Consider the following 23,781-nt stretch of genomic DNA (forward strand, 5'->3'; position numbering starts at 1 on the left):
GGTTGTAAATTAGGTATCACCTGCTGTACATGGCATGTCTCTGCATGATGTTGTTGATGTCAAATTAGTGACACATAACTGGTGAAGACGTTTTCAGGCAGACGTTTATTGAACAACAAACTGTGAACATGTTCCTGCTGAAGGTCAGCTCTCACCATAAGCTCTTCATTCAAGTTCTCGTTTCCCTTTTCACTCAGGATGATGGCAGCTAGATAAGCTTCACACACAGACACCAGCTCACCACAGTGCTGGTTCAGAAAAGCCTGAAAAAACAACAAAAGAAGTTCAATTCAGTAAGAAAGAAATGACAGATTTTGATATGACTGATGATGGTGTGCGATCATAATGGGAGAACATATTTTACAGTGTCTGACTGCTCCCTAAAGCTAACAGGATTACTTTTTTTAGGGAGCTTTGAACTTGATAATGTCACCACCACTGAGCAATAACTTAAAAATATAGTCATTATAATGACCTCTAATTGATAGAAGTCAAGTCACAGACCATGAATGTTTAAGACTGCCGTGTTCAGCTTTATTTCTAAAAAAAAAGGCCCAAACTGTCATTAGAAACACCCCCACATCTCACTTTACTTGATTTTGTATACACATCTGCTTTCTAGTTAACATTTAAGACTAGCACTCTATGTACAAGGGCCTGACCGATATGGAATTTTTTGGCCATACTGATATCAATTTTAGGTAGAGAAAAATAATCTGATATCAATATATCAACCGATATCTTTCTTAGATCCACCTTTGATCTGTAGAGATAGATAGCTATAGATACAAACACTTAGTGCATTGATCCCTCAAATGCAGTTAAAAAAACACTTGTGGAAAAGATTTACAGTATAATGAAGACAAGATGTACACATGCATCACCACTTCACACTCTGGAGTGGAGTGAAAGAGAACTGCTAGTTTAATACAATGATACTCGACTTGTGAATAAATCTAGTAATATTGACACCTAAAAATTAGCTGATACTGATAGTCACTTGATAAGCTAATTTCGGCCGTTATTATCGGCTGGCCAATCAATCAGATGGTAGATAGATGGATACTTTATTGATCCCGAGGAAAAAAAAAAAAGGGTTCTACTATGTGCTACTCAGGCAAATATCACTAGTATACATGAAATACAGTTATTTAGTTATCTGTTTCAGTTCTACCACTTTTTTTTTTACTTTAAAGGCTTTATATGTGATTTTTTGATCCAGCAGATGAGCACCAGCATGAAACCAAAACAACTCGCGCTGCATTGTTGTGTTAGCATGCTAATGCTAGCGATCTTTATTATGCTCGTATCTTCACACTGCATGTAAATTTACCTGAAATGAGCGTGATCTAGAAACACAGTTAAGCAGTGAGTACAGTATGTTATTCTTCTTTTCTCTAGTCCCTCAATTAAACAACTTTTATACACGAGGGGAGGAGTCAGCCGGCCGTCCAGGCGATGTAAACAAAGTGAAGATAGGACTCTGAAAACTCTGAAAACATCACAGACAGTGGGACTCTGGTGTTACACCCATTGTAGACAGTCATGACTCACAGAGTTATTCTCAGAGGATATACTTGATTTATATTATGTTTAAGTGTGAAAAATCACATATAAAGCCTTTAAAGTTAATAAGGACAGGGGGGGAAACTTCCATCAAATGTCCGGGTGAAACATCAACCGACACAGCATGGCTAGAGTTCACTTTAACTCATCTTTTCTATTACATTTAAGTGTGAAAAATTGCATATAAAGCCTTTAAGAGAGATTTACCACTGATTTATTATCAGCACCCTAGTACCGTATGTCTAATCACAAAAGTATGTGGAAGAAAGACACTGCATATCAGTAGGTTGTATAGTGAGAAACCGGGGCCTCCAACCTGGGTCTGTTTGACATCCTCACTGTGGCCAAGTTGATGAAGAGTCTCAACAGCAGCACTGATCACCTCCAGAGACAAAGTGAAGGTCTTTAACCAAGACATCAGATCACCTGGAGAGAAGGAAAGGGAGAGAGGAACAGAGGAAGAAGAAGAAGACATACTTAGATTAGATTAGAAAACTTTATTGATCCTCAGCGGGGTAACTCATTTGTCACCTGGTCAGTTCATACACACAACGAAAAATATTGACAGTACACAACAAGTAAATAAATAGCAAACACCACTGAAACCATTTGAATAATCATGTACAGCCACGAGTCAGAAACACAAGTAAAAATGTTCATTAAAATATCGGACTGCTGCAGGAACAAAGGACCTCCTCAGCCGTTCAGTGGAACATTGTGGCATCACTAATCGCTCACTGAAGGAGCTTCGGAGTCCGTTAAAAACACCATGTAGAGGATCGCCTTCAAAGATCAAAACAGTTTTAAGTTTGGTCCTCATTCTCTTATGAACAGTGATCTCAAGTGAGTCTGGGGTAATGCCAATCACAGGGCCAGCTTTTTTAAATCAGCTTATTGATCCTGTTTTACTTTACGCTGTTATTGGTTTGGACATGCTTCAATCACACATGCCAGGAATACACAAATACACATTCAATTTTTATGAAATAGAAAAGCTGCCCAATGCACCCCCAGAAGCCTAAACAGCAAAGCTTCCCAGCCAAGCAGCAGCCACGCTTCCCTACCAAGCGGGTTCCCCAGCAGCCACGCTGAGAGACGTCATAGTGAGGGTGTTGTATGCTCAGACAGAAAGTGCACCAATCAGATGAAGACAGAGAGGGAGAGAGAAAGATTGACAGTTCAAGACTTAATCCTTCCACAATCACTTACTAACTATCCTGTCTTTGGTGTCTTCATTCAAATGAGTGGCGATGTCTCCCATCACACACAGGATGTGACAGCAGGTTGTCACCGGTACGTCCTTTGATCTGAGAGCAAAAAATAAAAAATAAAAAATAAAAAATAAAAAATAAAAAATAAAAAATAAAAAATAAAAAGTAAAAAATAAAAAATAAAAAAAGTGAAAAATCATCTAGGTAACACTTATTTATCTGAAAATAAAATATAATCTCAATGTAAATGCTGGATATGAATGTGTCCATCTCACGTGATCATGTTGTTCCAGGCATCCAGGATCTTTCCATAAGGAAGTTTTGAGGACGAAGTGACCACCTTGGAGAGCAGCAGCCAGGCCCCGGCGGCGTGATCAGCCTCGGTGTGTGAGATCAGGTTGGTGATGAATGTCGGGGTGAACATGTTCTGTTTGGACCAGATGGTGAAAGCCCTGCTGAAATATCGGCTAGAGAGAGAGAGAACAACATTGGTGAGGTGATTATGATTTAGAAACAACGCCTTTTAAAGATCAGTAAGTAAAACATTGTTTTGTAGTATTTTGTACAGAACACATTCTGGACTGAATGTAGTTATTTATACCTGAGGTTCTGGCATTCCTGGCAGAGCAGGTCCAACAGCGCCCAGGTCAGACTCTGACTGGCATCCATATAGCGGTCGGCAGAGTAAGGTTTGATCCGGCTAAGCAGCACCTGATCCAGAGCCTCAAGGGCCTTTACCTGCACTGAGCTCTCAGAGTCCACCACTGCTGGTACCACACCCTGCAGCCACGCCTTCTGCACCACACTGCACTCAGGTTTAGCCTGGTGGAGAAAATCAATTATTGATGTGAGGAGGTTTGGGGGACAGATGGGAATGTATGTTTTTAGGCTAATTTGAAGTGTATGTTTGTGTTTTTCTGAAAAGAAAAAAATCACAACTTTTGAAATATAAAATAAAATGTATCCAAAATTGTGTGGCCATTTCTTTCTCTTCTTATTTTTAGAGATTAAGTCAGCTGTATATTTTTTTGGAGAAACTGTGACTGTTAATGCAGGAGAAAAATAACTCCCTTTGATATTGATACTTATTGGTATTAAACATCCTATTAGTGTTTTTTCAATACTCAAGCTCTCTATGTTCTGCTGATGTCCAGCCTCACTGAGCTGATTTTTGAGACTCACAGCAAGCAGCTCTCCTAAACACTGCAGGGCCTTCTTCTTTACAGACACAGCGGGGTCTCTGCAGCGTTCTGACAGCGTGGACAAGTTCTCCCAGCTGGCTGGGATCACATCGTGTTTCAGGAGACCAACGAGAGCCTGCGGAGTGACGGCAAAGTACAGAGGTGGAAGGTCATCTGTGCATCAATAATTCACCAAAAAACATGCAGTGAGTAAATCTAGGATAAAACCCATGAAGTGTTGACTGATCAGTATACACTTTTTAAAATTAAGATTTGGACCATGAAAATATCTTTTTCAAGTTGAGTTCAAAATACCTGCAGGGCCGATTTCCTCACATTGGCCTTGGAGTCTTTCACACGCCGCAAGAGAAGAGCCACGTTCTCTTTTGCTGCATCAACAATATAAAATAACTCACATATCCAGTCAATCTATCATGAAAATAGTGCAAATGTGTGAACTTGCACATCTATTTCCAAGTCCCAAATGCATGCAATTAAAATGATTTGAGTAACACGGCGATGCTGTTATGTCTTACCGTCAAGGCTGGAGCTGTCAGTGCTGCTGATCTCCACGGTCCTGAAGGGCAGAGTGCGGTAGGTTTTCTGAGTGTGCTGAGAACTGTGACTCTCTGAAACACACAGGCAAGTCTATTGAAACACCAACACTTGATACAGCATGCTCTACCGTCTACTAGGGCTGGGAAATATATTGAGTTTTTAAGATATATCGATATATTTTCAAACAAGATATAGAGAAATAAAAAGGGCACATCTTATTTGTCTGTGAAAATGTAACTCTCGAAGCCCCTATGGCCGGTCGCCAACCAAACTCCTACTGTTGTGAACAACATCTGGTACATTTGTCATCATCTGTCTCTGTGGTTAGTCAACATCGAGATTCCTAATGAAGGGAAAGAAAAAGGTTACCTTCTGTGATTTCACTCTCCAACACCGTCTGGGTTGCAGCTAAACAGAGACAGTAGAAAGGTCAAGTTAGTAGAAATGTGTCCATAAGCAGTTTATGATACAAACACAGTGCTATCAAAATTATATTTTTATTCCCCTCACTCGATTTTTTACTTCACCCATCCTCTTTCCAAGATCTCTCGTCAGAATTATCTGTCTTTCTATTTCAAAGTTGAACAGATATTCATCATTTTTAAAGCTTTTCACGGCCTTGCTCCTCAATATATCACCTTTTTACCTCATCTTATTTCCTTTTATGTTCCAGCCCACACAAGCACCAGGGAGAGAGCTTTCTGTTTTTAATAAGGAGTGGATTTACAGTTTTCACGTTTCTCTTTATCATTGTTTTTACATGTCTTTTATTTCATCTAAGTCACCTTCTTACCATGTGTTATTAATTTACCGATATCTATTCCCCCTGTTGTATAGATATTTTTTTCTCCTTTTATTTAATTCTGGTTTATATCTCTTCCTTTCAACTTCTGTTCTCATCTGTCTGTCCCTTTGTGAAGCACTTGGGCTGTATGTTTTTATGAATGAAAGGTGCAAGACTGTAAATAAAGCTGAGTTGAGTATTCTCTCTAGATAGTATTCTTTTAGTCTTTCTTTTCTATGTGTGATGTTTTCACCAGGAAGATTTCCATATTGGTTGTGGAGGTCATTAAAGGGATACTTCACCTGTTGAAACATGAATCTGTATTGACATTGGGTCATATATGTAGTAGAAATGTGAAATACATTTTGAAGTTGGTGCCTTCTTGGTCGAGAAAAGACAGAAAGTGTCTTTTTGGCTCATGTGGATGAAAGACACCAAAACCCAGAATACACAGCACAGGCCACTCCCACTAAGGGAGACAGACATATTTAGGCCTACTTCAACACATAAGGCCATTTCCTCAACTGATTCAGAGATTTCTTCCAGAATTGATCTTGGAAATTCCTGGCAGAAAACAGACTCTATGTCTGTGTCCATAGACAAACAGTGAGAGCACCGACACTACCAGTCCACCCCAGCTCGAGCCGGCCCGGGCTCCTCGTCCTTACCACCGCCGACAGGCAGGCCCTATGTCTCGACTCGACGGCAATATAGCAATATAGCCGTGAGACGGTTGCTGCCGACAGGCCGGTCTTGTGACTCTGCTGCTGCGGCCAGCGGTGGCCCTGGAGGTGACCCAGCGGACGCAGCAGCCAAAACACAAGACCGGCCTGTCGGCAGCAGCTGTCTCGCCGCTATATGTTTATTTTTTCGCCATTATCAGCTTTCTCCATAGAGCCTGTTAGCATAGCTTCCAAGCAATATGGCGGACGTTAAGTTTCGATTCTGGGAGTGAGATCCCACCCACTGATCTGTGATTGGTCTGTAGCTTCAGTGGTCAAAAATATGAGGAACTAGCGTTGTAGTTTCACCCCCCTAACCCCAACAGCTTCCAGTGACGCAAAATGAAGATTTTTGTATGGGTCATATATGCAAAATGAAGATTTTTGTGTCATTGGAAGCTCCTTTTCATACTTAGAAATACAAAGATATCCCTGAAAATGAGGGCGGGATGCACGACCATTCAAAAATACTACCAGTTTTCTAATGATACAAAGCTTAATGCAAATGGGTGAAGTATCCCTTTAAAGCAATGTGGTAGGGTAGGTAGCACCAAGTTTCACTACCTAGCTAGCTCGCATTAACGGAGCATGGGTCTGTTGAAGGTGGCTGTTTGGGTTGAAGTAGCAACTACGGGCCATGTGGCAGTTATGTAACTTACTGATAAATCATATGGGAATAATTGGGATGAGCGTTTATCCTTTCATTTTGCTCATTTAAAATTCCCTGAGATTCTCCAATGATTCGACATGTTTTTATTCCCTTAGCTTTAAAGAGGTCATATTATGCCCTTTTTAGGGTTCATATATTTAATCTATGTACCTACTAAAGTATGTTCACAATAGCTAAAGTTCTAAAAAAGTGTATGTTTTCATGTACTGTCGCTCCATGCACCGGCTCGCTTCTGACTCTCTCTCTAAGGCTCTGAAGTGCCCACGTTCAGAGTCCCCACGTGTGCCAAGTCTGATCTGATTGGTCGGCCTGTCGACTCTGCCGTAATTGGTCAGTTTCTCAGCACGGTTCTCGGAAATGCCCCGCCTCTTTTACCATAATGCAGCCACTGGCTCTGTCCGAGGGGAGCAAAAACATTAGCACCTTACTGTGCTACCGCAGGCTGCGGCATATCGTATATATTAACAGAAGTTAACGGGCGTGCAACATGAGCTGCAGGGTTTACCACAACGAGCCAATGGGCTTAGATCAGTGATCTCACACTGACAATGACGTCGGACTGACAAATTTTTATCGAGGGGGGCTAGAACCGAGCGTTATATGCGGCTAATGCTACAGCTAACGGGAGGAGGTAGGAGAAGCTGCGTTTCGCGGACTGGCTTCTCACTGGGGTTGGTGAATGAATCACCTAAGTGCAGAGTCAGGTGTGTTTGTGGCTGATTGGCCTTGATTAAAACCAGGTGTGGGGAGCTTATATATACTCCTGGAATTCAGTGCTCTGTGCTGACTCATTATCTCACCTTAAGAGGTAGTGAGAGGTTCTCCCTGTGTTGTCTCTTGTTGTCGGTGTGTTCATAAACACGAACAAATAACTTTCTGTGTATTTGTGTCTATTGCCAAAATAACTTGGGGTGCTGGGTAGTTGATATACCCCAGCGTTTTGTGTTGAGTTTTAAGGCCTCCCTGGCAGCCTTTACTTTCGTGAATTGTTTCTGGGTCTCCCGGACAATTTAGTTTCGAGTCAGCTGCTTGGCAGCAGTGGTTTAGTTGATAATTTTCGGTGCATTAGTTAGAGCGGTGTTTTGGCTCTATACTATTTTCATTGTTCCCTACCCCCCCTCCAATCTATCGCTTGTGATTTTTGTGGTTATCCTTCTTATAACTTTAAGACACCCCTGGGTCCGCACCTGTGTCCCACTTTCCCGTTTTCCTGACACAAATAGATCTGCCTAAACATGCACAGGACACATATATAAATCATACACATATAAAACCAGAAAAAGCATAATATAGGACCTTTAAGAGTAAATATTCTCCTAAAAGTAGTCCCAGTGTCACCTCCCAAATAAGCACAAATGAAAAACTGTTTTTCAAACTCAGTTGTTCCCCACTAGTGTGTAGGAATGTTTTCTCACTGGGCGAGAAGAGGTTGTGGACAGCCCTGGTGACGTTAAATGAAGGCAGCTCCAAACACTGGGCCAGGCAGGAGAGGGCGTGGCCTTGGACAGTCGGGGAGTCGTCCATCCGCCGAGTGAAAAGCAGATTCTGGATCAGGAACTTGTGTGGTATGAAGTTAGCAAGCTCTGGATCCTGACAATCCTCAGAGCTCCTTTCTGGCTGCTCCAGTAAAACCATCACCACGTCCACAGAGAAGAGCCGGTGCACCATCTGCAGAAAGCACAACAAAAGACTTAACACATAGGGACTACAGTGACTTAGAGAGAATGAAGCCAGAATGATACTCAGACTATATCCAACATCTGCAACCATTTCATAGCGATTAAACAGTCAAATGTTGATTGTTCATCTGTTCTAAAGGCTGAAGTATAAGTAATATGAACTGAACTGTTCTTTATGCGTTACATTAACTCCCACTGGACATTAAAGATGCATCTTCCTTACATGCACTGTGAGTAGTTACACACACTAAGATTTTTTTATCATAGTCCACTGCACAGCTCCTACATTTCACCTTTTGTACATTTAGTGCTTTTTATTTTTATGTTTTATATTTTACATTTTTAAATTATATTTTATATATTGTAATATCTTCTTATACTGTATTATTTAAGTTGTTGCTAGTTCTGCTTTATTTCCTTGTTAATTGTTTAGCACCAATACAACAAGTCAAATTCCTTGTATGTGTAAATGTACTTGGCAATAAACCCTGATTCTGATTCTGATTCTGATATTTGAAAAAAAGATTTAAGGGGGCAAGAAGCTGCAGAAAGAGCTTCAGGAGGATGTCACACAGCGACTCACTCAAAGATCTAAGTCTTTTCAGTTCTCCCATTTTGTTTATCGCACTAGGGGTAGCAACTTGGGAAGCTTTCTTCTTAATCTGTGTCCCTTCATGTCATGAAGAGTGCTGAGAAAATCAATCAATCAAACTTTATTTGTATAGCACTTTTCACACAACAAATGTATCCCAAAGTGCTTTGCATCAACATTTAATCAAACAGCAACAACATGACTCCCTCCCCCACCCCTATCCCACAATCCAAAAACTAAGGTAAAAATAACTAGATAAGAACAGGTACTGAGGAAACGCTATCATTTATTCTGAATGAGGAAACACAGGAGGTTCAAAATGTAATAAAACTAGATGAGGTCTAGGTCTAGGACCTAAAAAGGTCGGTCTTGCGTTTAAAAATGAAATCTGCTCAATATGAACATGTTGCCTGCTCCTGCAAGTCTGAATGTCTTGAAGATTATTGCCTACGTACTGGAGGAAATCAAGAAGAACAAAATCTCTGAGCAGAGTTTTTGTTTCTGTTTCAGTTGCTCCTATCTTTTCTCAACCACTTAATGATTATATTTTCGTCTTTTTTGTTTTTAAAAGTGTTTCGTCTTTAGAGCTGCTGTGGAGGGACTTTTGGTTTGTGTCGATATCGGTGGTACGTCTTATCTGCTGGTCCTATCCTTTACATGCATTTGTGTTTTCTGATGAAAAGTCTACCCCTGCTTCTTTGTAACTGTCAAACAAATCCTTCACTGTGAATCTGTTCTGTGGAAACAAAGGCACTTTAGCCTGTGTGCTGCAACTCAGTTTGACACCAACCCCTTAGAAGCGCTTACAGGCACTTCAAAGCACTTAGCAGAAATGATCAACCTTTTCCTAATTATCTCCTTTGCTTTTGGGAACTATTGGGAGAATAGTATTGATTAGGGGTGTAAAGGTACACGTACTCGGACCGGACCGTTTCGGTACAGGGCCTTCGGTCCGGTCCGCACACGGACTGATCCGAGTACGCACAGAACAGAAGTGCTTTAATCTGTGTTCCCACAGGGACTGCAAAGCGGCAGCACACCTCAGTGTGAAGGAAGGCTGCGGCCGCTGGTATGGGACACAACTTTTAGTTAGTAAATTGTAAAAAAGTTCAAACATAAACTGTGCAAACTCTGCAGATTACTAGTTCCTCGAGCCCTGTCGGTTTGGACAGTTGCATATAACCGGGATGGAGTTCTTTTTACGGACTGACTCTTAAGTTTTGTTTTCATTTTCAGCGATGATCCCACTCCAACAGCGCTGCTGCGTGAAAGGGGGAGGGGGAGACATGTCTGTGTGGGAGCATAACCTGCAGCATGATAGAATGAACCCCCTCCCTCCCCAACAGACAGCCTTTTGCTAGTAATTCTGAACGGGCCAAAGCCACAACAAATGCCATTAAAGTTCTTATATCGACAGAGGGAAATATTAATAGTTCTGCGATGAAACTATACTGTCCCAGATGTGATTAGGTTTATTATGTGCTCAAAGGGCATTCAACAAAGTGTTGCCTTAATAAACCAAAAGGTGTCAGTGAAATTAAAAATAAATATTTTTACATATAGGCTATATAAATGAATTCATTTCATTCTAAAATATTTTATTTTATTCATATATTTTAAGGATGCAGCATAAGTTTATTTATTTTATTTTTTTACAATGTTTAATTTAAAATGTTATTAAAAAGTAACCTGAGCAGGTGTACAAGTCTGAACTGTCGATGCTGCCCAATGTGTAAAAGGAAAATTCTAAATGTTCCTAATAAAGAGAAAAAAAAAGTGTTGCATCAGGTCCCTTTACTGTACCGAAAATGTACCGAACCGAAGCTTCAAAACTTGGAACCGTACCGAACCGAAATTTTTGTGTACCGTTACACCCCTAGTGTTGATCATATTTTGTTTATCAAGTTGAAAACTGCTCACATCAGGTTTAACCAATATTTCAAGGTCAGAGGCGGAAAATCACTTTTGTGATAGCTCTCCAGAAAAGTGTCTTCAGCAACCCAGTATAATATTTTACTTTGTGGCACGGCATGTAAGACAGATTGCTTATTTGCTGTATAGTTTGAATAAAACTGTTAAGATTTGGTTATGATTGTGAGCTTTTTAAATCAGGTGGTAAAAATCAATGTTGTGAAAATGTGTTGTTATAAATGAGTGAACTTTAGATCATCATGTTTGGATCTTACATTAAAGGAAGGAGTCCTGTGAAATTGGGGGTGTCTTACCTTTGAGTGTCTCGAGAAGTTAAACAGCCACTTGATGAAGCGGGCGTAGTCTTGACTTGCCATCTGTGACGTCAACATACCCACAGCCTGGGCTCCATGGCTACGAAAATCACTCTTCTCCACCATCTAAACATCAGCAGAAGAAACATTGTTTCACTACTTAACCAGTGAATCAACTTGTAACAAAGTATAAGTGATCCTAAAAAATACAAGGACACCCCTAGGAGATTGCTGGATCAAAAAAAAATAAAAAACTTAGCTAAAAAGGAGCAAACAGAATCCGCTTAATCCTTTAAACGGGAGCTCCTTGGTCCTTCGTTTGATTCTTATCATAAAACCCTCCCATGTAATCTTCAGCTAATAGCTTCGAATAATACTTCCTTCATAACTTTTAGGCACAACAGTTGTCACAGAGTCTTTGAACTTTACACAGATAGTAAGTATACGTTTATATTTTTGCATGGAAGATTTGCTGAGAGATTCACCTGATAGCAGATATGCTGCAGGAGGATTTGCAGGAAAGGCAGCGCCAGCTCCTTCAGCTCCTCCACAAGGTGACTGAAATCACACAAACAGAGAAATTAAGCATGATGTAACATGCCATTCTTAAATGGCTAATAGATCCCTGATAACCAATAACAAAGAAGGGTACTGTTCAACATAAATAGAAAAATGATAGAAATTATATTTACCAAACAAAACTGATGGCCTGGTTGCGGGTGGAGAGGACAGACTGGCTGGGTACGAGGAGGGAAGGCTTCCCTGTGTTGTTTTTATTCATCATCAAGATGACATAGAGAAGTCGGTGGAAAACCCTCCGGAGGGACTGGAAAAAAACAGTTTGGATTAGAAACATGCTTCTCTTGTGGCATTTGAACTAACAATACTGTTAATATCAGGGGTTTTTGAACCACTGCTGTTTTATCATTTGGTCAGGCAAATAGATTTCTAAAGCTTCATCCTCCTCTGGGATTTCTTCTGCTCCAAAGGCAAAAAAAACACAATCATTGATGCTTGAAGGAAAACTGTAACGATGAAAGCTTTTACATTTTTTTCCTGTATTAAAATCATGGAGTACTACTCAAGGATCTCACTTCTTTCTGGTCTCCATGTTTCGGAGAGCAGAGCAGCCGCAGGCCGTAGTAAGCCATTTCAGGAACACTCCTCAGCTTGGTGATATCTCTGTGCAGAAACGACATCAACTGTCAGCTTTGTTTTACAACCTGGAAAAACACTCTTAGAGAGAAATAAGACAACTCACTGCACAGCAGCAAAGGTTGCCTCTCCAACAACTGGCTCAAAGGAAAGCAGCTTACTGAAGATCTGCATTGAAAAAGGAAACAGGTTCAAACACTGGAGACACTGCGGAGTCCTGTAAAGTGGGCAGACATGTTATATTTAGTTAGCGGTACCTGTGTGCAGTTACTGGCGCTCTGTGGTCTGTCTTTGAGAGGAAAAGTCTGCAGGAGTCTGAGGAGGCTTTGAACCAAGTAAACCACAGCATCTCTGATCTTCATCAAGTCCTGGCCAGAGAAGTGAAGCACCTCATCCTCCTCCTCTTCTTCATCCACTTCCATCTGAGGGTAACAGTGATATTAGACATTATTTTCAAACACCCTTTACACCCGATTTATTCTACCAAAACTAATTTTGATGATACATTTCACACATCTCCATTTGTGTTAGATAAAACATAAACCTAACCTAACCAATCCCAATGTGTTTTGGTCCAGTGTTGATAAGTAATTAATTATAGAGATATTTATTTACTCTGCTTTAGAATGCAAAACCAGGGTTATTGTGAAAACTCCTCCATGAATGAACATTAAAGGAATATCTAAGACATTAAAAATGTAACTAAAAAGAAAAAAAAACATCCTACCTGATGTGTCTAGATGTGCAGTCGATTTTTAAAGCTCTGTACCTCCATATTTAATGCAGTATATCTTATAACGGTCCTGTGCTTTGAGTGATCTGTACCTCTGGAGTGTCTTTCCTCTGGGGTTTGGAGCGCTTGCCCTCTGCCTGAGAACTCTTTGGGACATCTTTCTTGCGCTTCTTTCCAGAGTCCTGAGGCCAGCATTGAGAGGTTATGTCTGAACACGTGTCCATTAAAACCTCATGGAAAACTTTGTTGGCGATGCTCCCTGGAAGCAGAAATGCATACCTTTTATATATATCACTGTACTGAACTATTAATATAAGAAATAAACTAAACATTACATGAGTGTACTGCACTAAGGCCCCCAGCAAGTGACCTAAACTCAAAAAGAAGTAAAGCTGATTGACTCACCTGGGATGCCCAGCAGCAGCAGGTAGAGGGCAGCAGCACGCAGACCGCTCACTCTCTGCTGGACGTTGGCTGCCTTCGCTTTCCCGGCCAGGACAAAGAGAGACAGAACAGCCACCAAGGTCTTAACAGACACCCCGTTTTCCCCCAGAGTAGCCCAGACACTCTGCAGCACAACATGGGAGACAGCATGTTCTTACTGCTGCTACCAAATACAAGAAAACAGATACCTACAGGCTTGTGTTTTTAATTAATATTGGAGCCATCATCAAGTTTTCAGGTTCATAACCTACCTTTGAGGTAGCCACTAGTTTCAATAAACAAGTATCATTAATTGTGATTTTACTTGTTTGCACTCTTGAAATGCAACTATTACAAATATGATAATAATAAAACACTCAATCCTTCATAAACATCAAGAGGGGTGAGATGTAAGTAAACTAAATTCTGCACAGCAGGTGTAAAATGCAAACTGTTGACACTTTCATAAACTTTTAACTCAAACATGATATAATCATTTTGAACTTGTTAATCATCTGCTTAAAGTATAGTGCTTGTTCTACATAGATCTTTATGTGAGAATGCTTTGATTTACAGGCCACTTTTGTTAGCAGTCAGCACGGCATTCAACATTCAAGATGTAAATAGAAAACAGTGTGTATGCTATTTCATGTTAATATGAAGCATTAGAGTCAATTCGAAATTGTATTTTACATATATACTTTAAAAGATAGCAGCACAAGACCACTCAAATGACAAGACCCATAGAGTCTTTGAAATAAATTAAATTAAATAAACAGAGTAAATATGGAATCTGTGCTGAATCAGTCTTACCTGTGAAGCTCCATCACTGCCTGCAGACTGCTGTTGATCAGCAGCATGGGCCAATAAACACTGGTACAGGTTATTGAAGTCCCTGTCTCCAATCACTACAAGTTCCTCTCCAATGGTGTCATCAAGTTGTTTCCTCTCGGTGAACTCCAAGTCCCACACTTCATCCACCCAGACTGGAAATCACAACAGTGATCAGTTATCACATTACCTGAGGTAACTGATAATGTTGTGGAGCTTGAGAACATCATTTCACTCCGAACAATGACACATGGACCCTTTTAAGTTATACTTCCCAATAGTTGTAGAAAGACCAGGTAACATTTCAGAAGCTGCATCAGCAGTTCGTTGAGGTTTAAATGTTGTTATTGATGCATAGTTCAGTCTGCAACTAGTGTTTGCTTTCATCATTTCTCTTTTTTCCCCCCGTCAGATTTCCTTGTACATTATTTGGCAATAGCATGTGACTGAATCCGTCTCTCTCAAAGGCTGACTTCAAACGTCTGGTTATTTACTTAACTGTCAAATATGAACAAGAATACAGTAATATCTATAGACTATACGCATTTTGCTTGAAAAATGATTTTAACATTAATAAACAATATTATGAGTTGATTCATTTATCGATAAATCACGTATATTAGCTCTACACAATCAATCCGTAGTATGACAACTCAGATTAAGGATTTGTTTTTGTTTGTATCTGGCAAAGCCCAACAATACAATCTCTTTTTAAAAAAGCCATTTTCGTTTCACCATTGTACTGTTTTAGAAAAACATAATTTACTAAATTTTCATAACTTTGTTCATTTTAAAAATGCATGTTTTATATATAACATTTTGCACAGACTTGCTCCTCCTCCTTTGAAGGACTTTATAAAGCTGAAGTCTGCCAGTGGGATCGGCACCAGGGGCCACAGCCCGAGGAGACTGTGAGGTCCCATACAGACGCACTACATTCAAACTGTTCTGTCAGTCAAAGGAAATAAATATTACTGACAATAAGAAACTCACAAACATATACAACCTTCAAAACACACCTCAAACAGTGGATAAAAGAAAACCAAGTCTGTGACCACCTTTAACCTTTAACCTCTATTATTGTCTTGTGTCACTTGTGCCTTTGTGTTTGTATTTCATTTGTAATTTGTCTTTCTCTGTTACCTGCCTAGGCACAACAGATGGAAACTAGCACTTCTGCTATAATCTGGCATTTTTACAGCTGTAATTGTTACAGCTGTTCATTAATATGCACTATCCCTAACAAATAAATAATAAATAAAATAAACGTTATAAACAACATACAGTAACAACATACAGTGGATAGCAGAGCATAGATTTTCTGCATAGTATTTCTTGTTAGTTTTCGTTTTATATTTAGGGTGCAGTAGGTTTCTTTCTCAGTGTTTATTGACATCATTATGCACTGTAGCCTAGAAACGCTATGTGCAGCACTTTGCAACAAACGTGTCATTTTAAGGGTTTAAGGCCTCGGAAATGTAACATACATTGTAGCGCCAACAAAAGTTTTCTTTTAAAATGCAGAGCTTATAAAGGTGCTGTTTTCCCCTGTACATCAGGGCAGAGCACAAAACCCGCGAAATAGAGAATAAACAGCCAGCCTAAAATATCTCGATTCATTTAGTTTATAACGAAACTCTCATTTATATCGTACACAAAATACATAATTTTACCTTTTGGGATTTCATTTAATCTCAAAAACTGCAGCGCAGATATTAAATCCATGTTGTGTGGTTATATTTTGAATCAGCCCGCCCGCCCGGAACTACAGACTTGTTCGAGTGCGCTTGCGCAGAGAAAGAAATCTTCTTCAGTTTTTATTTGCGGTTTATGAACCAGCTGAGAGGCGCATTACTGCCACCAACTGGAGGGAAGTGTAAAACAGCAGAATAAGCAGAACTATTCTGGTCTTCATTGTACTGAATAGAATAGATTAAGCTTTAGCTCCATATTTCCATATGATCTCTAACTTTCATTTTAGAAGAATTAATCACTTAAGAAAACATTACATTTCTGCCCTTTACCAAGAAAAGTCATTTTAAACTACCACTAACAAAAAAAACTGCAAATATTATACTTTGAAAGTCAACCTGCATGAAAGATTGAAACAATGCAGAGTGAAGTTATATTATAAAATTTTCCACACTAGAACAGGGAGATTTTTATGACGCATAGGGACCCCAGTTCTGCTAAAGAGTGAGAAGTGAGGAAGGTCCCATACGCCTGAGCTGTACCACTTCCTTTATGGGTCCCACACGAGAGCTTCACTTCCTTTTCTGCTATATAGTAACAATAGCAAAAAGACTTCATAACTGTTTTAGCTCAGAATGAGAGGTACTAGTCTGCTTTTATACATATATATGCTGTTAGAGGAATACATATGAATAGAGGGCCAAACAAAGGGCTGGGTCAAACACTTTTACATGGCATCAACAGAAAATACAATATGGTCGTGTTGACTAAAGATGTGTCAGAGAATTCTCAAGGACTCAGGAAAAGCTGCAGCAAAGAGACACTGGCTTCACTTACTGCTAAGGTTACTGTGGGACAACAGTGGGATGACATTATCTCGTTTCCTTTGATTGTCTAGTGCTGTGGCAGGGAAAGCATGGAAAATGTCTTGAGAGTGTCCAAATTTTAAACATTATCAAGGTGGGAAGTGTTGTTGATATACTGTTTTATTTGGGGGCGTGTCGTGTCACCTTTCAAGGAAGAACAGAGTAAAATGATTGATGGAAGTCATAGTTCATTAAAATCAAACAATACACTGTTAGGTTTCTTTTTAGTTTAAACTTCTAATATAATATTACAATATGTATCAAACTTGTTGCGTCAGACTCTATCAGTGTTTCTTCAACATGCAAACATCACCTGTACTTAATGCACCACCAAACAGGTTGTATTTGGTCTTTTTGTGATGAGTGTATTTTTCCACAGCTTACATGCTAAAACAAAATGTTTTTTAATTCAATATTTTATCCTACAAAAAGACAACATTACAGTTTTATGTCCTGTAATGAAAGATGTGTGTAAACTTGGAGTAAAACATTTTATCAGACAGTAAGTCAAATGAACATATTAAACAGATGTCCCACTTCTGATGAAGAATCTCATGTGATTTTATTAAAATCTATTTTTCCCATTTACATTTGGTACCAATAAGCTTGACCTTAGTTTCCTTTCATGATGAGTTCACCTGTAAAGAAAAAAAACAGGTGTAAAGGAGATCCATGTAACATTTTTCCATGAATGGGGACGTGCTGAAACACAACCTGCCACTCTGATTCTCCGTATACATTTTATATTCTGTATCACACTTAAAACACATGGGTACATTTTGGAATTTTATTTTCAGAGAATATAAATGTGAAAAACATCAGGAAAATACTAAGATATGCAAAACATTTAAGATTTAAAAGTAAAACCTAAAAAACATAACAAATAAAGATAATAAATCTGCTTGTCCCCTCAGAAATATTTCCTAAAAACGATGATCCCACCATTCTTTTCTGATCAGAGTCACACTGAGGACAAAAGCTGCATGTCAAAATAACTAAATAAATGATTTGACATCAACTGTACCATAATCACATTAAAAATAAATGTAGGCATACATTTATAGATACATTTCTACTTGACATTTTCTTATTTTATACCTTCTTACCTTTACAATCTTTATAAAATGGGGCAGTTGGGAAAGTTTGAATGTTCCCTAAAATAAAATAATTAATTGTCTTTCCCATACCCCTTTTACAGAATTCATTTTTGTTTTTTATTATTTTTATTTTGATATATCAGGGGTGCTAAAAGTCAGTCATAGTTAGGAGTCCTTCTTGGCCTATATGATGACAAAATAGTTCCTGCTGCAAATATTCATATGGTATTAATTAAAAAAACTTGAGCAATAGACTATTTTACACTTCAACTTACAACAAACTCAACATCCAAAGTTCACATCGACATGGACGTGAGCTCTGACCAGTTCAAAGCTTAGAATCAGAATTTGGTTATGATGAAAAAGGATTTCAAAGCTCCTAACTGCTGAGTTTAAATGTTTTCATAAGCTGATGGTTTTCATTTTGCCTGATTGAAGGGGGCACAACCTCAGCACCCCTACTAACATACTTCCATTCTAAAAACATTAGGTTTCAAAAGATAAACTTAAAATATATTCAAGATAAATTAAAAAATACTTTAAAATGATTGAATAATAGTTAAAAGGGGAAATGAACGAGAAAATATACATTTCAAAAGGGATTGTCCTAAGGACCAAGGTCAAACTAATAATATGTTGTGATTTATAAACAGAATAATGCCAACACAATTAAAAATGAAATTTTTGGTACATTTAAATCATTAAGGCACATAACTATTTATTTTAGATTTTGGCAGCTCTTCTCCTCTGTACATAATCAATCAATCAATCAATTTTTATTTGTATAGCGTCAACTCATAACAAGTGTTATCTCGAGACACTTTACAAGAAGCAGGTAAAATACCTTACTCTTTGTCTGTTAACATTACAAAAGAGCAGGTAAAAGACCTTACTCATTGCTATGTTACAAAAAGCAGGTAAAATACCTTACTCATTGTTATGTTACAAAGATCCGGCCTATCCATCATGAGCACTTTAGCAAAGCAGCAAAAGTTACAGTGGTAAGAAGAAACTGCCTTATTAAAAGGCAGAAATCTTCGGCCGGATCCCCGGCTCATGACGAAACAGTCTTCACAGGCCTAGACTGCGCCGGGCTTGGAAAGGGATAGGGGGAGAGATGGGATAAGATGCAGGAAGAGGGATAGAGAGCAAGGGGGTGGGGGGAGGTAGACCGTCCATCAGCAATCCGGTGGGGAGGGGAGGGGGTGTACATAACAAAGTCTGTCAGCTGAACAACTCCATCTCTTTGTCCATGGCCTCCACATTATTCTCCAGGCTGTACGTGGCCCATTTGTTGAGCCTGCTGTACAGAGGCAGTCCATTCTTCTCCCTGTAAAGGTAGACTCCAGTTACTCTGTTCCAGTTAGTGCTGCAGACAGGACTGGCACTCTGGTGCTCAGCCAGCTGCTCTTTCTCATCCTTATCTAAAGCTACAAAGCCAAAGAAGCTCTTAATGTTCTCTGCAGCCAGAAGGCGGGCGTGGACAGCTGCTGTGCGTTGGAAGAGGGTCTTTTCTTGAGATCGGAACTGAGACCAGTAGTCCTCCTGCTGGTAGCCAAGTGGAGAAGAGCACCGCTTCATACACAGCATCAGGAATACTGCTAGAGACAGTCCAGCCACCAGCAGCCAGCCTAACAGCTGAAAACAAGGACAGTTATGGGTTAAGGCACTGGGTCAGATGCATTAGTCTTGGATGCTTGCTATTTGTTTCCTTTGTCTGATCTTCATGTCTTTATATCAATTAAAGTTTTTATTTTTTTATTTTAGGAAATGAGGAGATCAATTTCTGTAATTTGAATGAAAAGAAAGTGGAATGTTTCACCTTTCTTCTTAATTTCAGCTGTGCAAAAGCTCATGGTCTCCTTTGTTTTATTTCACATTGTAAAATGCTTTTAACATTTTTAATAGATAAGACATCACACAAGTCAATTAGTGACCCCAGGAGTCCAGTTTATCACCCAGACTTTTATTTTTTTTTTACTACAGTGTCATGCTGTTGTAATATGTGCAGAATTTGACATTGTCTTGCAGGGCCTTCCCTGAAATAGAAGTTGTCTGTTCGGCAGCATATGTTGCTCCAAAACTTGTATATATGGTTCAGATTTAATGGAGCCTTTGCAAATGTGCAAGTTACCCATGCCATGTGCACTAATGCATCCCCACAGCATCAGGGATGATGGCTTTTGAACTGTGTATTGATAACAAGCCAAATGGTTTCTCTTCGCTTTAGCCCAGGTGCATGGTAGAGATTTAACTTGGTTTTGAGAAGACAGTGATGGATTGTGTTATCAGACAATGGTTTCTGTGAAAGTGTTCCTGTCCACTACAGTATCATTTCTGTTGTTAATGCAGGGCCGTCTGAGAGAATCACAACAACCCAATATATTGTATTTTGGCCTTGTCCCCTACATTCACACATTTCTTTCAATTCTCAGATTCTTTTAATATTATGTACTGTAGACATTTATTTTTATTTGTAATGTTCTGAATGCACTGAGCTACAGTAATATGAGTAAAACTATCCTCCTTCAACAATTTCTATCAGAGCACAGTTATGATACGCAGCATTATTGACAACACCAAGAGATTAACTAACCAAGTCAAGCGAAAACAAAAGATAAGGAATCCACTATACCTGAGATTCGTATTTCAGTACTCGCTCAATTTCAGCCCAGAAGCCTTGCAGCTCCTCCGAAACACTTCCTTTGCATGATAATTTTGCCATGACCTCTGACCCTTTATCTGAGGGGAAGCCCTCCACTGTAGTGGGGTCTACAAACTCACTGAGGGCACATGTGTACGCTTGACCCTGCAGCAAAGAGATGACCACCCAGGTTAATGGAGCGACCACAGCTTGACCGATGATGGTTCCCAGTAGTGCAAAACCTGCAGCTCCAGACAACTTCCGGCACCTTCTGAGCCGACATTCAGACACCACATCCCAGGTGCTCTTGTTCATCATTATTCCTACAAGGAAAAGTACCAGTGCAGGAACGCCGATGGCAGCCAGGCCATAGCGGTAGTTTCTCCCAGAGGAACAGGGACAGTTAAAAGCAAACACGCTGTATGCAGTCTGGCTGGCTACAGTTCCCAGAGCGATCAGACCGTTAAAGATCATCACATCTTTACTCTTGAAGAAGAGGGACACAAACTTAAAGTTCTCTGTAACAAGAGCAGTAGCAGCCATGTTTTGATGGTGAAAGTGTGACTGAAGTGCAGTGTGTTTGATTTAAAGAAAATTCAGGCTGCAGAGAGAATAAAAAGAGAAATGTTAAACACAGAAAGAGTTTGAGGAAACAAACTATTTTAGACAAGCATACGGCTTTTGATTATTAAAGTTAGAACTAAAAATAAATCCTTTCATATGAAACAAAGAGTGACTGTTGTATGCAGTCATGCAAACTCACGCTCTCTAGTAGTGTCCTGGGGCAAGGATGTGACTCAGCCCTGATATTCCATAACAGACATCGTGTGAAGTGATATCTCAAGAAAAAAACGGCAATGTATATATATGTTGAGTCCAAAAGGTGGAAAAGAGACTGAAAAAAAGAAATCCCTCGCTCTAGAAACAACTTTGAGTCTGTCAGTCTGGGCACCAGTGATGACTCACAGTCAGGAACTACCCGCATGTTTCCTCCCCAGTGGAGAAAAAAAGTCTAAGTGAAAACATGTGTTGTAGATCACAGAGCAATATGGCGACCAAAAGGGGCAGCACCGACAAGTCAGACAAATGAGTCTCACTTACAGACATACACATACCATGCCTTTTTATCCTTTAGGGACATGTTGAGTAGCCTTGCCAGCTTGTACAGTTAGGTAGATAGGTTAGGTAAACAAGAAAGTTTATTTTTGCATTAGACTTTTGTTTGTTTGTTTTCGTTATTCAGAAGAGGGCACATTTCTTGCAATTGGGGCCAAACATTTTTTATAGACTAGATATATTTTTTAGAAATGCTTTGAAACCGGCCCACAATACAGGTACAGCAGCTCATTGGTTCATTTTTGCCTGCCCCTTACCCCCCTCCATCTTGTAATTGAAAGAGTGAAAGAGATCTTATCAACACTTTAGTATGAAGATGAGGAGAAGAATCTATGTAGCACAAAATGCAAGTGTTTTCTGCAGGGCCTGTAAACTCTGTGTCAGCAGTACAAACATGCAGCATCATGTGTAGGGAACAGAAGTGTGTGGTACAGCCAGGCAGCCAGAGAAGCTGATTGACCCTGTGTACATTTGGTATTAACATGTGTTGAGTGATCAGATCACAAGTGAAGAGCCTATGTTCAGGCATAAACACACACATCTGATGTGTCTGGGACACATTTGCCACAAGACTGGTGAAGGACCAGTGTGATCTTTGTGAACGTAATGAACCTGCATCATAGTCTTTTTTTTGCTTGCCATTATATGAGTTTGCAGTTTTTTGTTGCTACTGTGAATTTGTCCAATTACTCGTTGAATTGGTGTAAGGAAAAAAAATGAGGGTGACTCTGTTAAGTCACCCTCCAACTTAGATTTCTGCAGCATCTTTGATGTCACACCTTGCCTCCTGAGACGCTCACCCAGTCCGACAGGGATCATTTCTGCTGTGAGTGATACGAATTGAAATGTGAAATTTTCAGGAGTAAATGTTTGAAAACTGCTTAAGAGAAACTGCATAAATGTTTTTCTATGATCCCATAATGACGAGGCAAGAGGGTGAGGCAAGCATGAGCAGTAGGCCTATATCATATCTTTTTCAGTCCAGCCAGCTTTAATGTTTTAGTCAGGATGTTAGGCTTTAGAGGCCCCAGTTGTTTGATCAAGTTAGCTTTAATCAATAAAACTCATAAAACAAAAAACAACAACTCATCATAGTAGCAGCAAGAAGTTTCTTTAACACTGATGCACAAGCCAACCGAGGCCTATATCTTTGCAAATGTGTTCTTTGGGGTGTTTGCAATAAATGAACAGAGCCAGAGAACAAGAGACATAAACACGTGATATTTGGGACGTTTAAAAAACTGATACAACACTGACTGCTATTTTAAAGAGAGCATTAGGCTAAATGTGTATGCTCTTATTTTTAAAATGAGATCCGGAAGTCGTTTCATGTGATTTTTTTTAGCGATCAGGACAAAGCCGATCGATCACATGCAGCCTCTGATCATTTATTCTTTTATTTAAATCTTGTATTAATAATTAGTAACCAAAAGAGCTCAGGATCTTTTGCACGTGACAACACAGACCACAGGGGGGGTCAAAACGCCAAAGAGCAAGCGTGACGCAAAAGCCGCAGAGATCGTGTATTCATGAAGAGCCCTCACTCGGATCAGAGTTTTATAATTGTTTTTTAAGAGCCTGACGCCAATGTTTTTCTCTACTTTATTTCCATAAAAATGTATATAGGCCCATTCGAATGATGAGTGAAAGCTAAATTGGATAAATAAGCTAATTTGGACCCCAAATATTTGTTTTTAGAAGACTGATGTCTTTGTCATAAACATTTTGCAATAGGCTTATACATTTGTTGAGTGTATCAGTGTTATTACATCCGTCTCTTTCATCATATTTTCAAAATTCATGTGAAACCAACCATGTGTTTCTTACAAATAAAAGTGCACAGTGTACTAGATATAATTTGAAGTATTTGTTTGATTTTTCAGTTATTGCTTTCTAGTCCATAAACCATTTAAACATTATATTCCTCTAAATATTTAAAGATACGTACTTTATCCTTAAATATATATAGGCTATAATAAAAAAAGACTATATTGAGGAAAATACCCCTCTACAAGTCAACACTGCACAAGGTCATC

General features: G+C 39.4%; 3 protein-coding genes across 3 annotated transcripts in view; 1 reads left to right on the forward strand and 2 right to left on the reverse strand.

The window, feature by feature from the left end:
• ncapd3 (non-SMC condensin II complex, subunit D3) overlaps window positions 1–16,111 on the reverse strand; it is a 28,440-nt gene extending 12,329 nt beyond the window's left edge. The window contains exons 1-20 of the mRNA XM_061040830.1: window positions 16,004–16,111; window positions 14,313–14,485; window positions 13,482–13,644; window positions 13,169–13,335; window positions 12,601–12,765; window positions 12,450–12,511; window positions 12,283–12,370; window positions 11,881–12,014; window positions 11,674–11,746; window positions 11,189–11,314; window positions 8,108–8,360; window positions 4,886–4,924; window positions 4,495–4,587; window positions 4,274–4,347; window positions 3,960–4,094; window positions 3,379–3,599; window positions 3,053–3,244; window positions 2,776–2,873; window positions 1,883–1,992; window positions 156–263 (exon numbers count right to left, since the gene is read on the reverse strand). Of these exons, the coding sequence (XP_060896813.1) occupies window positions 156–263; window positions 1,883–1,992; window positions 2,776–2,873; window positions 3,053–3,244; window positions 3,379–3,599; window positions 3,960–4,094; window positions 4,274–4,347; window positions 4,495–4,587; window positions 4,886–4,924; window positions 8,108–8,360; window positions 11,189–11,314; window positions 11,674–11,746; window positions 11,881–12,014; window positions 12,283–12,370; window positions 12,450–12,511; window positions 12,601–12,765; window positions 13,169–13,335; window positions 13,482–13,644; window positions 14,313–14,485; window positions 16,004–16,055 (2,526 nt within the window). The 5' untranslated portion in view covers window positions 16,056–16,111. The remainder of the gene's footprint in view (window positions 1–155; window positions 264–1,882; window positions 1,993–2,775; window positions 2,874–3,052; window positions 3,245–3,378; window positions 3,600–3,959; window positions 4,095–4,273; window positions 4,348–4,494; window positions 4,588–4,885; window positions 4,925–8,107; window positions 8,361–11,188; window positions 11,315–11,673; window positions 11,747–11,880; window positions 12,015–12,282; window positions 12,371–12,449; window positions 12,512–12,600; window positions 12,766–13,168; window positions 13,336–13,481; window positions 13,645–14,312; window positions 14,486–16,003) is intronic.
• Window positions 16,112–17,425: 1,314 nt separating this feature from the next.
• Window positions 17,426–21,643, reverse strand: LOC132975952 (calcium homeostasis modulator protein 2-like). Its single transcript, XM_061040861.1, has 3 exons — window positions 21,393–21,643; window positions 20,621–21,230; window positions 17,426–19,623 (listed from the first exon to the last, which is right to left on the reverse strand). Exons 2-3 carry the CDS (start codon window positions 21,170–21,172, stop codon window positions 19,210–19,212), a joined length of 966 nt encoding a protein of 321 aa, XP_060896844.1. The 5' UTR covers window positions 21,173–21,230; window positions 21,393–21,643; the 3' UTR covers window positions 17,426–19,209.
• The window catches only part of ncoa4 (nuclear receptor coactivator 4), a 182,416-nt gene continuing 178,470 nt past the window's right edge, over window positions 19,836–23,781 (forward strand). Inside the window, exon 1 of the mRNA XM_061040858.1 lies at window positions 19,836–19,842. The gene's annotated coding sequence lies outside the window, so the exon portion shown is untranslated. The remainder of the gene's footprint in view (window positions 19,843–23,781) is intronic.

This window comes from Labrus mixtus, chromosome 6 (assembly GCF_963584025.1).
Source record: "Labrus mixtus chromosome 6, fLabMix1.1, whole genome shotgun sequence".
Lineage (NCBI taxonomy): Eukaryota > Metazoa > Chordata > Actinopteri > Labriformes > Labridae > Labrus > Labrus mixtus.